At 49.7% G+C, this 13,683-nt stretch overlaps 1 protein-coding gene across 5 annotated transcripts; it reads right to left on the reverse strand.

The window, feature by feature from the left end:
- Positions 1–523: 523 nt before the first annotated feature.
- AEN (apoptosis enhancing nuclease) lies at positions 524–10,381 on the reverse strand. Of its 5 annotated transcripts, XM_081551996.1 has the most exons (5): positions 10,303–10,381; positions 8,915–9,022; positions 5,086–5,689; positions 2,052–2,252; positions 524–1,217 (listed from the first exon to the last, which is right to left on the reverse strand). In XM_081551996.1, exons 3-5 carry the CDS (start codon positions 5,629–5,631, stop codon positions 981–983), a joined length of 984 nt encoding a protein of 327 aa, XP_081408122.1. In that variant the 5' UTR covers positions 5,632–5,689; positions 8,915–9,022; positions 10,303–10,381; the 3' UTR covers positions 524–980. The 5 variants fall into 5 exon arrangements, with proteins under 5 accessions (XP_081408122.1, XP_081408121.1, XP_081408124.1 ...); XM_081551995.1 differs by lacking the exon at positions 8,915–9,022; XM_081551998.1 differs by lacking the exon at positions 8,915–9,022 and having other exon boundaries at positions 524–1,253; positions 1,991–2,252.
- Between the last annotated feature and the right edge of the window lie 3,302 nt (positions 10,382–13,683).

Genomic DNA, 13,683 nt, shown 5'->3' on the forward strand with positions numbered 1-13,683 from the left:
CTGGGGTACCCTAATACCACAAAACTGCTCCTTAGGGAAAAAGGACAGAAGGGTGGGGGATGAATCCTGACAGAAAACATTTCTAGTAATTTGGAGAAAACCCACCCACTCACACAACCACAAGTGGCTGGGGACACCCACCCGAGTGTGGGCACAACTACACAGCTGTCAATGCCCAGTCTGACTCTGGCAGACCTGCCCTCTGCACCCCTAGAGACCTGTGGTCTTGCTCTCAATAAAGATCCCAGTGGGCAATTCTGCAGAGGTGTCCCAGAATTTAAACTGCTCTACTGTTTCTCAGACTTCTGCTTGAGAGCCCAGTGCTGAGGGGGCAGGAGGAATGCCTGACTTGGGTCAAGATGCATATGCCGGTCTTATCTGCCTTCCCTCCTTCCAGAAGAGCAGCTGGTGACTTCTGCCTGCAAGCAGGCGAGGACCCAGCTCCCCGTGATACGAGGTCTCTGCTGTTCCATTGCCGCCAGAGTTCCAGTTCAGAAAGGGACAAAATGGTCTTGGAGTGGCCTTAACTGTATAGCCTCAGGGCATGTTTATTCTCTTGAAAGTGACTTAGGGGGAAGAGGTAGCTGGTGACAACAGGAAGAAAACTTTGCCCCAGGTCACTGGGTGGAGATAAGGGAACTCTGGAATATTGACACCCCCACCCACCACCCCCAAGGAGGGAGACATGATCCCTTTTAGAGGGCACAGCAGGAGGGTGGGGGCGGCCGCTGATGTCACCTGTTGGCGCATTCCCTGCTTCTGCTGGGTTCTAGCAGCTAGCCCACCTGCCAGTTTCACAGGGACTATAAAGTGCCATTAGCAAAACCACAGGAGTTGGGAAGGAAGGGCTGACAACAGCCCTGGAGAGAGGAGGGCTGTGCTGTGGGCAGGTGGTCCCCTCTTCAGACCCTGGGGGCAGCCAGCAGCATTCTGCCCCAGGCACTCTCCTGGTCCCGCTTCCCAAGGGAGCTTCTCCTCCTTCACTCCCGTCTGCCTGGCGCCTCCCCCGTGTTTCCGCTGGTGCCCTGGGCCAGGTCCTCAGGCCAGTACTGGTCCTCCATGTACTGCTCCATGTCCGTGCTGCTGTCGGGCTCTCTGTCCTCAGGGGGGGCCCGGAGGCTGCTGGCCACCTGCTGTTCCCACTGCACCTCCACCAGCCGGTAGAGCTCCATGGCCGTCACGGCGTCTTCTACTGACGAGTGCCCGTGCTGGCCCACCTGCAGAGGAGAGCCCACGTGTCACTGCCCGCAGTCCTGGGGGGAGTCAGGCACCCCGGGCTCTGTGTCCAGGCCCAGGGACATGTACTCTCAGAACGCAGGTGGTGCACAGCCTGGTTCAGTGAGAAGGACACGGGTCCCAGTCACAAAGAAGAGCGCTGGAATGCCAGCAGTACCACAAGCCATCTCTTTTGCCTGTTTCCTTAAATATAAAACCTGGTTTAAAAATCCCTGATTCTGGGCTTCGTGGGTGGTTCAGTGGTAAAGAATCTGCCTGCCAAAGCAGGAGATGTGGGTTCATTCCCTAGTCTGGGAAGATCCCACAAGCCGCGGGCTTAGCCCACACCCTGCAACAAGAGAAATCACTGCATTGAGAAGCCCAAGCAATGCAACCAGAGAGCAGCCTCCACTCATCACAACTGGAGAAGGTCCACAGGCAGCAACGAAGATCTACTCGACGCAGTCATATGGAAAAAATAAACACATTAAACCCAACTCAAAGGCTTGCAGGGCAGATGGAATAACGAATGTGAAACACAGGAGGAGCAAGAGTGAGCAGGTACCCCTGACCAATCTTGGTTGCAAGAGATGGAGTTCTACATGTGAACGAGAGGACAGAAGCAGGAACTAGGTGGGAGATGGATCTAAAGAGAGCAGCCTGGGAGCCGTGGCTGCTGGTCACAACCTACTGGAGACGAGGAGGGTGGACAGAAAACACCCAGGGCTGCGTGTGCACCCGGGAGTCCCAGGACCAGGCTGGGGAAGCGGCAGGCCCCGCACTGCCTGCCCGTGGCCCCTGGCTCCCCGCTCCCACTCCCCTCCTGCCCCACGCACCTGGATCTTCTTGTGCAGCAGCTGCAGGGCCAGGTCCTTAAGAGAGACACGATTCCGGACATGGAGGCCTGGCTGGCTGAGGAGGCTGGGGACAGAAGTGGTATCCCGGGTCTGGCCCCGAGGGTGGATGTACTTGAGGGCCTGGAAATCGTTGTGCAGGGCGTGGCCCACCACCACCTTGCCCTTCAGGAGCTTGAGGATCTGTGAACAGAGGAGGAGTCAGGAAGGGCCACATCCTGACACCCTGAGCAGTGGTCCAGGGACCCCTCTGGGGAGAGGCAGCGTAGACAGGGGTGACCATGGGCCCCACAGTTAATCAGACTGCTCAAAGTTTGAATGCAGACCCTTGACTCAGTACTCACTATCACCAGGGGCCTGTTTAAGCTTCCCCCGCACCCGCAAAATGGGAAAGCTGGCAACCGCATTGGAGGGGTGGCTGTGAGCACTAAGGAGCTCTTAGATGGGTAGGTTACCCCAGACAAGCATACTTCCTCCTGGCCCAGCCTCTTCTCAGCCTGGAAGACTTAGCCCCCCCCACCCCCTCCTGCCCACTGCCGCCCCCAACTTCCACCAGCTCCTCCCACGACAGGTCTCAGCTTTAAACATCAGGAGGCCTCCCCAGCTGCCACCAGGACCCCTGCTGTGCTCTCCTTTGGGGGATTAACCATGTTGTCCAAGTACATGTTCAGCTCCGCATGGCCTGTTCAGCTGCCCCTCAATGTAAGTTCATTGTAAAACGCAAGGACATGTATGCCTAGACTAGCGGTGCCCAGTGACAGTTCAGCTCACAGGAGGGGGTCCAGGGAGACGTGCCAGGTGGTCACAGAACTGTGCCAGGCACTGGAGACATGCGACCAAAGACAGCTCTTTCAGCACTAACGCAACAGTCCCTGTTTTCTGTCCCTTTGCCCCTCTGCCGTCCAGGACTCCCGCCTCTCACCCTCGGAACCTGCCCTCTGGCTCAGCTCAGACCATCTGCACAGGGTGAGCCTCTCTTTCCTGCCTTCAGAGGGAAGCCACATCTGGGCCTCTAGCCCTCTTCCCTGGGTTCGCATCTCCTTATCACCTGCTGCCGGCCTCCCACAGCCACCTCTGCTGGTGATGCATGGTTTCTCACTAAACTCAGCTTTCATAGCATATGGATAAGGCACATTTAGACTTCAGTGGTAGGGATAGGCCACCACCCCATACACAGACACATAAGCCACACGGTGGGAAGGGACCCAGCACACCCCATCCATACTGGCTGAGTGTGGGCCAATCCAGCGTGGGCCTGCTCTTGGCAGGCCGAGAGACACCCCAAGGAGCTGGGGGGTTCACCACCCATCTGCCTTCCTGCTACCTCTATTCCTGATCAGCTCGCTTTGAAATATCCTTTTAAAAGAAATGCTTACACTGTATCTGCTGTGAAAGGGGAAGACACAAGATGACTTGTATTAGTATTTCCTAAATGTACCTCACCCCAAGAATAAACCAGAAATGTTAAGTATAGCTTTGCTACAATGCTTGGTTTAAAAATGCAGAATGGCCCAATGTGATTGATGTGACTTGAGAATAATGCAAATTTTGCCCTTGATAAACACTGAGTGAACGCAGAAACCATACCCAGCTGAGCACAGCCACGGGGAAATCACGAAGTGCCCACACGTGGGAAGTCTACCAGCCAGCTTAGCTCACCTGCGTGCTGCTTATACCTGGCTTCCCACTTCCTGTCTTCAGGTAAATACCCTTAACCTCTCCACCACAGCACAAACCACCATCCTCCTGACAGCTACTTCCCTGAGTGCTCCAGGTCTTATCAAGGCAAGTTCATTTCAGTTGCTAAGTCGTATCTGGGTCTTTTCAAGGCAAGTTCAGTTCAGTTCAGTCGCCAAGTCATGTCCGACTCTTGGCAACCCCTGGGACTGCAGCACATTAGGATTCCCTGTCCTTCACTATCTTCTGGAGTTTGCTCACAAAGCACCAGAGCAGTGTGTTTATACTTTCCTTAACCACTGAACCTGTGCAAAACTGTGCTTCCACTGTTATTAGGTTTCTATCTTTTTATCCGGGGGGGGGGGGGGGTCACTGATGAAGTTTAAGTGTTGTGTCTCTAATCCCATTTTCCCCATCAGCTCTGGGGTATTTATCGTGCAGGTTAGTACAGCACAATGGTTTTTAGAAACACACAACAGACCCCTCCCAAGACCTAGAGACTTGCAGGGTCAGAATCACTACAGAGAGGATCTGGGACAAGAATCCAAGACTGTTAATAAGGATTTAGGTATATTTCCTATGCTCAAGGATGTTTGGGAGTTCCTGGCATGTTAGTGTGGTCCCAACCACAGATTAATTTTCCTCAAAGCAATGAGTCCCTTGGACAGCAAGGAGATAAAACAAGTCAATCCTAAAGGAAATCAACCCTGAATATTCATTGGAAGGACTGATGCTGAAGCTGAAGCTCCAGTACTTTGGCCACCTGATGTGAAGAGCTGACTCACTGGAAAAGACCCTGATGCTGGGAAAGATGGAAGGCAGGAGGAGAAGGGGACGACAGGGGATGAGACGGCTGGATGGCATCGCCGACTCAATGGACATGAGTTTGAGCAAACTCTGGGAATGGTGGAAAACAGGGAAGTTCTGCATGCTGCAGTCCATGGGGCCACAAAGAGTGGGATAGGACTTAGTGACTGAACAACAACAAAGCAATGAAAAACTAACATAAAAAAATACCGAAATATTAACACCTGAAGGTGACAGTGCTATGGACCTTACACATTTTATGCAGACACATAGTACTTTTATAACAGAAGAAGAAAATGTAGAGTGTAAGCTATTTCTCATCTTGTGGGAAAGGCACAGCCTCTCCATAGACACTACCACGTGGGACGGCCAGCAAGCCCTCCATGCAGGTAAGGCAGGATTTCTACTCACCCTTTCCTATGGAGAGGAAACCCACTGTTTGAAGAAGCTTAGTAAGGTTCCCAAGGTCTCTCTGCTTCCAGTGGCTACGTGTTACCTCAGACCCGGGCTAAGCCCCCCACTCTGCCCTCACCTCTTTCTGGGCCACCTGGAAGGGGATGGCTTTGCGCATGTGCTGCCGGGTGATGCCGCTCCAGCGCGTGCGGTAGTCCACGATGGGCATCTCAGGCCGGATGTACTTGTCATAGAGGACCTCACCGTGGTAACTCACCACGGAGCAGCGGGCCAGCTCGCTCACCCGCCCTCGAGGTCCCGTGCCCACCATCTCGCAGTCGATGGCCACACACTTGCTGGGCAACGGGCCGGCAGAGTCCCTGGGGGCTGGCTTTCTGCTGCACCCAGCACCTCCAGATTCAGCCCGCGGACGCTGCCTCGCACTGCTGGCGGCTACTGTTCCCGGCGGGGCTCCGGGCAGCATAGGCAGAGGGGAGGGTCCTGGCTCCGGGCATGGGCTCAGCAGCCCCTGCTCCTGCAGCAAGGCCTTCCGGGCCATGAAGCGCTGGTGCTGTCGGCTCTTCCTCTTGTGCTTCCTCCGAAGCACATCCTTGGCATTCAGGCTGGACAGGGAAGGGCTCGGGCACTGCGCTGACTCAGGAGCTTCCCGGGGTACCATCCCCATCTGTGCACCGCTCAGGGACAGGGAGGCCTGGGAGGTGATCTGCCAACCGGGCAGCAGCCTGGAGGAGAAACAGGGCAGAGGGGTGGGGTGAGGAGTAGGCCCGGCCGCCCTGCCCCTCCACGACCCCTCCCTCCAGCCAGTGCTCAACTGCTGTACAGTGTCTCAAGATCCCAGCCAGAGCCAAGGACCTGTTTTAATGATAACTGTATTCCCACAGTCAGTATCACCTGCAAAATCACTGTCTTAAATACTTTACATGGAATCACTCAATCTTTCCAACAACTCAAAAAGGTATTATTATCCTCATATCATAGGTACAAAAACTGAGGCATCAAGGCTTAGTGATTTGTCCAATTAATAAACAAAGACTCATGCTGAACCCAGAACCCAGGCTTTCAAATTCCATGCCATAGCCTACCTCCAACATTGTTAGCTTAAACTAAAAATTATGAAAAACTTGAAGAGAGGTGTAAGAGAAAATAAACAAAATGAGAAAATAAAGGTTACAGAGATGGTACATATATACGAAATCCCATTTTAGATAAACAAACAAAAGCTTTATGCAATGTAAAGGTACAGACCCACAACAGAATCTGGAGAAACTATTTCACAGGAAGCCCACAACAGTTGTATTTTTGCTATGTGTTAACCAAAATGACGTATCTATTATATGACTTTCTAATTCACTAATCATAACACTGTCTACAAACATTTAACATAGTTGGACTTGTAGTTTAATCATGGCCTACAGGCATAGGTGTGCTGGTAAACCAGCTCAATTTTAAAAAGGAGAAACAGAAAAAAGCCCTGATTTACAGTGCTGTAGATTTCTGTGGTACCTCCCCCAAGCTCTCCATGCCTGAATGCTGGGTTGACAGGAGATACTGTCACACACCAGGGTCACAGGAAATAGTTGTTTGCTCATGTGGGTTTACAAACCCCATGCAGTAAGACCAGCATCTTCCCAGTCATCAAGGATGTAGCTTGGGAACCCTCATCTCATTTGCTGTGCTAAGTCAGCCAGTAGATTTTCAATAGACCAGAAAACCAGCACTCTGAAGCAGGCAGAGCAGGGGCTAGCTCAGCTTGGAATAAGTACCTAACCAATTCAGGTTCTTTGCATGTAAAATGACAAGAACCTACCCTTTCTGTGTGAAGAGGAAATGGTAAAATCCATGTGTGCTAGGATTTGCATGTTTTTTTTTTTTTTAATAAATTTATTTATTTTAGTTGGGGGCTAATTACTTTACAATATTGTAATAGTTTTTGCCATACATTGACATGAATCAGCCATGGGTTTACATGTGTTCCCCTTCCTGGACCCCCCACCCACCTCCCTCCCCATCCCATCCCTCTGGGTCATCCCATTGCCCCGGCCCTGAGCCCTTGTCTCATGCATCGAACATGGAATGGTGTTCTGTTTCACATACGATAATATACATGTTTCAATGCTATTCTCCCAGAACATCCCACCCTCACCTTCTCCCTCAGAGTCCATAAAATTGTTCCATGCATCTGTGTCTCTTATTCTGACTCGCATATAGGGTTTTTTTTTGCATTTTTTTTTTTGCAGGGTTTTTTTTGCAGGGTTTTTTTTGCATGTTTTTTAATTATTATTATTTTTAAAAATGTTATTAAAGTATAATTTACAATGTTGTATTAATTTTGGCTGTATAGCAAAAGGATCAGTTATACACATACACATTCACACACACATATATATATATTCTTTTTCATGTGCTTTTCCATTAGGTTTATCACAGGATATTGACTATAGTTCCCTGTGCTATACAGGGGGCTTCCCCAGTAGGTCAGTGATTAAAAAAAAAAAATCCATCTGCAATGTGGGAGGCGAGGGTGCTATCCCTTGGTTGTGAAGATCCCCTGGAGGAGGGCATGGCAACCCACTCCGGTATTATTGCCAGGAAAATCCCACAGACAGAGGAACCTGGTGTGCTATAGTCCATGGGGTCACAAAGAGTTGCACGCGACTGAGCAACAGCAGCAATGTTATACTTGTTTATCCATCCTATATGTAATAATTTGCATTTGCTAATCACAAACTCACAATCCTCCCCTCCCCCACCCCATTATTTCAGTCTCTTGGTTCATTAATCTGTTTTTCATCTAGACTATATACTTTGATGTAGCCTTTAAAATATTTATAGGTGATCAATTTTAGTTGCAACCGTATTCATGAAAATGCTATTTCCTAGTAAATCTGATTAAAATTGAGCTGCTCATCCTTAACTCCTGAATCAACTATTCTTCATAATATCAAAGGGATTTTCTGTGGAGTCAGCACAGTGTCATATCCTAGGCTTTCCCCTGGTTGGTATACATTTGTATTGTGGCCAAATCTCCACTATGCTACATATTTACATTTATTATATGTATATATTATAAACTCCCTGCATACACCCACACACACACATAAATATATGAAAGGACCTGTGACTGTCACCAGGCCAGGTATTTAAAAAGCAGAAGCGTTAAGTTAGAGAAGGCCTGGCAGTGGAGGAGACATTTTGAAGGGTTTCAGAAAGGTCTAGCAGTCAGCCCAGGAAGGGAAGGGCATGCAGACAGAGAAAAACATGGACACAAAGTCCAAGAGGCAGGACAGATTCATGGTGGGAAAGCAAGGATCTGGGTGCAGCAACTGGAAAGAAAGGAGGTAGGGGGCGAGGAGACAGGGACAGTAAGAAAGAACTGTCCCTGGAGAAAAGTCAAAGCTGGGGCTTCATCCAAAAGTGGGTGCGAACCATCAATCTCCAGAGTTTTAGGGAGAGGGGGACAGGATCTCAACTGCCTTAAAGGAAGAGACCTGGAGAAAGAACATAGGAGTCTGCGCAAGGGCAGCAGAGATTAAGAGAAATGGGAAGAGAGATGAACTACCATTTGGTGATGCCTGGGCCAGAGGGGAGGCTCCGTGCCGCATCCCCCCTCTGCTTCCTGATCCCTTCCCCCAAGAACTCTTCTCCTTTTTAAAGGGGCTCTCAACTATAATCAACTTCTTCATATTCACAAGTCACCTACTGAGGCTGACAGATACAGAACCTCAACTTGCCTAGGCCCAGTAATGGGGAGAATGAGGTCTAAGAAGACAGATACCTGCTAATAACTGCCTTCTGTAGGGGAGGAGGGATCTTGTCCTTCTCTGAGATGACTAAGGACCCTGCAAGGTCAATAGCTGAGGCCCGGACTAGGGTCGATGGCCTCTCTAAACCTGTTGACAAGGTTTCAAAGAAGCCAGATATTGGTGGCATGGTGGTAAAGAATTCACCTGCCAATGAAGGAGAGGCAGGATCCCTGGGTCGGGAAGATCTCTTGGAGAAGGAAACGGCAACCCACTCCAGTATTCTTGCCTGGGAAATATCATGGACAGAGGAGGCTGGAGGTCCATGGGGTCGCAGAGTAATATGCAGGAGGAAAAAAAAAAAAGGTCTCAGTGGCTCTTTGTTCCATGAAATGAAAGCAGTCCTCTTCTACATGTCCTGACCTAGCTGACACATCAGAACCAACAATTAATCATCAAGGGCACACAGTCCTCATCTTGGGCTGCCACGTGGAGCTCAGTGAAGCTAAGGAGAAGCTTTGCTCAAACAACAAATGTTTCAGTGAAACAAACAAATCTCTCTCCACCCTAGAACCAACATCTGAATCAGCAGCCACCAGGTCACTGGGCAAAGGAACCGCAAAGTCAGAATCGCCAGTGGCCTCAGGGCCACCAACTTGCTGGCTATCAGGAAGATGGGCAGTTCTAGACCCTGCTCTGGCACTAAAGAGCTGGATGAACAGGACCAAGACACTGTCTCCTAACTCTGGGCCACAGGCCGATACCTCCTGTCAGATCAGCAGCCCCATTAGATTAGAAAGGAAGGTAACACACTGAATCATCCAGGAACCATCCGCCCCACCTTCCCAATCCATGGAAAACTTTGTCTTCCACTAAACTAGTCCCTGGTGCTAAAAAAAGTTGGGGATGGCTGACCTAACTTAAAACTAGGGTTTATTAAACCCAGGGTCGAACTAGGTTAGGGACCTCCACAAAGCAGTTCATTATCAGAAACAATTAAGACGTCTGTTTAAAAAGACTGATTTCCAGGCCTACCCCCACACCTTCTTAACTGCCATTTGGGGAAAAGGGCCCTGGAATCTGTATTTCAAAGACTGCGCGGCCCCACCCCGCCTCCGCCTCCCGCAACAGGACACTAATAATCGCCGGAATTTGAGAAAAGCTGGCTCGATGAGATCCCCTGTGCTACTGAAAAGTTAAAACGAGACGAGAAAGTCCGAGGAGAGCCTGCTCAGTCTTCTCCAGCCGCCGGCGTTCCCGGAGAGTGACGTGCGGGAGGCCCGGCCTCACCAGGGAGGGACTGAGGCACTGGTCACTCAGGGGTCGCGGCTGCCCGGCCAACGCCCACCAGGCCGGGCCCCACTGCCCAGCGCCGCCCACTCAGACCCGAGACCCCAGAGCAGGGCGCGATGCGGGCCAGGAGGCGCCCCGGGCCAGGCCTGCACTCCTGGGGCCCCGGGAGCCGAGCCGGCAGGGCCGGGAGTCCCCCTGCCACAAGTCGGGGGCGGACACACCTCGCGGGGCCCCTCCGCGGCCTGGACATGTCGCGCCAGCCCACCCCACCCCGCGATCCCTGGCAGAGTCCCCGAGATCACCTGAAAACCCCGCGAGCCTCCTCACACCAGCACGTGGCTCCCAGGCAGCCGGCAGCTGCTACACGCCCGGGCAAGCCCCGCTGCGGCCGCCCGCCTATTGGCTAGCTGGACGGCAGCGCCCGCCTAAGGCCTCTTCTGATTGGTCGGGAGCCTGGCTCGCTGCCGGTTGGCACTTGGGAGCAAAAGGGGCGGGGACTCCTAGAGGGGCGTGGTTTGTGCCCAAGCGGGCCCCGCCCGCGGAAACTTTTAAAGCCGACTGGAAGGGATTGTGGCCTTTTTTCTCGCCAGGGTCCGCTCCCATCTAGGTCCCTAGGCCTTAATTCATCCCCCTCCCTGGGTGGGGATGTGGACTCTTATGGGCTCCATGCCACTAAAGGCAGAATGACTTACGGAGTACACACCCACATTTGCAGAAGGTGGCCCCTACCTCCTCCAGTGTTGAGAAGACTGGGTGAAATAATAATATACCTGATGAGCACTAAAGAAAGATTTTTAAAAATTAGGATTGCTTCTTCGGCGCTGTTTTTTTCATTGATCCTTTTGCAGTACTTTCTTCATAAGTAATAAGTTCTGGAAGGACTGATGTTGAAGCTGAAACTCCAATACTTTGGCCACCTCATGTGAAGAGTTGACTCATTGGAAAAGACCCTAATGCTGGGAAGGATTGGGGGCAGGAGGAGAAGGGTACGACAGAGGATGAGATGGCTGGATGGCATCACCGACTCGATGGACATGGGTTTGGGTAGACTCTGGGAGTTGGTGATGGACAGGGAGGCCTGGCATGCTGCGATTCATGGGGTTGCAAAGAGTTGGACACGACTGAGCGACTGAACTGAACTGAACTGAATGGGCTTCACAATGGGATACATAGAATAAGCGCCGTCGGTGGAGATTCTAGTTGCTCACAGTTCGGCACAGTAACAGAGGTTAACAGCTAACTTACTGCAACTTGAATAATAAAAACAATAATAACGAGTTTGCATTTATTATTGAGCATTAACAATATGCCAGGCAACACACCCATTTAGTCTGACGAATTCTTTGAGTTATTATTTCTGTTTTACAATTAAGGAGATTGACATTTAAAGAAACTAAGGGAAAACAGCTCAAATCCAAACCAAGACCCTTACCTAAGAAGTCAGATTCCTTCTAGCTCCATTTTGCAAGCAGCGGTGGCATCGCAAGATAACCACTCAGGCTCAGGGGTACATGGGCCTATTTCTGACCAGAATACAGATTTAAGGGAAGCAGGACAAAGGATAAGGCCACTAGAGAGATAGCATTCCTATTCAGATTCCTGAAGGTTTGGGGGAGCTGGAAAGAGTTTCAGCCAGAGCTGGTTCACCAGCAGATTTACATTTGGGGGAGCTCACTCTGGCTGCAGTATGAGGGGACTGGACCATGCCTGGAGAAAGAGGAGTGGGAGCAGGGTGACTGTGGACACTGAGGCAGGATAAGATCCTGGTGGCCAGAGTGGTGCATGTGTGTGTGCCTGCTCAGTTGTGTTCGACTCTTTGCAACCCCATAGATTGTAACCTACCAGCTCCTCTGTCCGCGGGGTTTCCCAGGCAAGAATACTGGTGTGGGTTGCCATTTCCTTCTGCAGAGATCTTCCCGACACAGGGATCAAACCTGCATCTCTCGTGTCTCCTGCCTTGGCAGGCAGATTCTTTACCACTGCACCATGTGGGAAGACCAGCCAGAGTACTAGATAGGGAAGATGAAGAGCTTGGGACAGATTCCTGAGCTCCTTAGGAGGCAACATTGAGAGGACGGAAGAAGGGAAGGAATGCAGAGCAGCTGTTTTCAGACAAGGTGACTTTGTCAGAGGAAACTCTGGGGACAGGAAGGGTTTTAGGAGAGTCAGGTATCAGATCCTCAACTCCCATGGGACTAGACCTGGGAATGGAACTGGAGTCTTTAAAGTCCAGCTTCCCTCTCCCCTTGTATAACCAGCTGTCTCCCACTTTACAAAGGAAAGTCACACACACACCCAGTCTAAACTTTGCTCTGCAACATTACCCTGGGAAACAAAGGAGTCTCCCAATTCTGAATATGAATTGGGATTCCCAGGTGGCTCAGCAGTAAGGAATCATCTGCCAAGCAGGAGACATGGGTTCTATCCCTGGGTCAAGAAGATCCCCTGGAGAAAGAAATGGCAACCCACTTCAGTATTCTTGCTGGGAAATCTTATAGACAGAGAAGCCTGGTAGGCTACATGGGATCACAAGAGAGCTGGACATGACTTAGCGACTGAACAGCAGCAACAATGGGTTATTATCGAGGACTGGCAAGAAACCCTTCCACAAGTCTGTTGGTTTCTGATTCTTTGCTTTTGCTATGATCCAAGGAGGATTTAATCATGTTGTCAGCTAATAGGTCATTAAAAATATTGTTTTGAGGCTGGATAATTATCAGGAATCAAAATAATTGAGAGACATTGCTAGGAAAACTTCCTTCCACTTCTGTCTTGTATCTGAACAATGTATATCAGTGCTTACATGCATAAAAACAAAATGGAAAGCCCAACTCTTTCTCATTCTAGCAAAAAGTATACTCACGCCTGGATTTATAAACTTAATGGAAAAAATAACTGGTTCAATCTATCTCCTAAAGGGACACATTTCCAATGGCATTTCTAGTGAAAATTTACTTTTTATGTTTAAAGATTATTGCTACTTTTTATGTTTAAAGATTATTGTTCGGACAATGAAATGCTGTGTATTTATCATTTGCTCATTTGCAATACAAATAATTGCAACAATATCTCAATCCGGAAGGAAAAAATATAACACTTAGACCCCTATGGGTCACAAGACAGAAAAAAAGAATCACACTTGGAACCTCTATGGGTCACAAGATATTTTTCTAGTGTTAACAAGTTCAAATGGATGTACATAATTTTGCGGCATTAAAATGTGATCAGGTTCTCCAGAAAATATTACCAAACATGAAAATAGATGATGCTAAGATAAAACGCCACAGCAGAAGGTGAATGGAAATATAAATTGAAGAAGAACAAAGAATGTTGCACATAAATAAAAAAACAAATCCAGATTAAGTAAGGAGAAACTATTTGAAAGGATTAGGGAGGTGGATGGTTGGGAGGGGAGATTTATTGCAATAGAGAAAATGCTCTGCTAATTCTTAAGAGTTAGGCAAAAAGAGTTTTCTTTTATAGGGAGGAGAAAACAGGGCCAGAAAGAATACATTGTGGAAGCATGAGTGACCAGATCCTTTTATATCAGTAGATATTAGATTTGGAGATTGTTTTACCATGAGGCCAGCCTATTCTCTGGAGGGATCCAGAGGGATTATAAACTGGCTCTGGGTGGGCCAAGGTTCATGGGACCTGGGGAAAGAAAAGAAGCTTAACCAATG

The sequence above is a fragment of the Giraffa tippelskirchi genome, chromosome 12 (genome assembly GCF_054371585.1).
Source record: "Giraffa tippelskirchi isolate mGirTip1 chromosome 12, T2T-mGirTip1v1.2.pri, whole genome shotgun sequence".
In the NCBI taxonomy this organism is placed as follows: domain Eukaryota; kingdom Metazoa; phylum Chordata; class Mammalia; order Artiodactyla; family Giraffidae; genus Giraffa; species Giraffa tippelskirchi.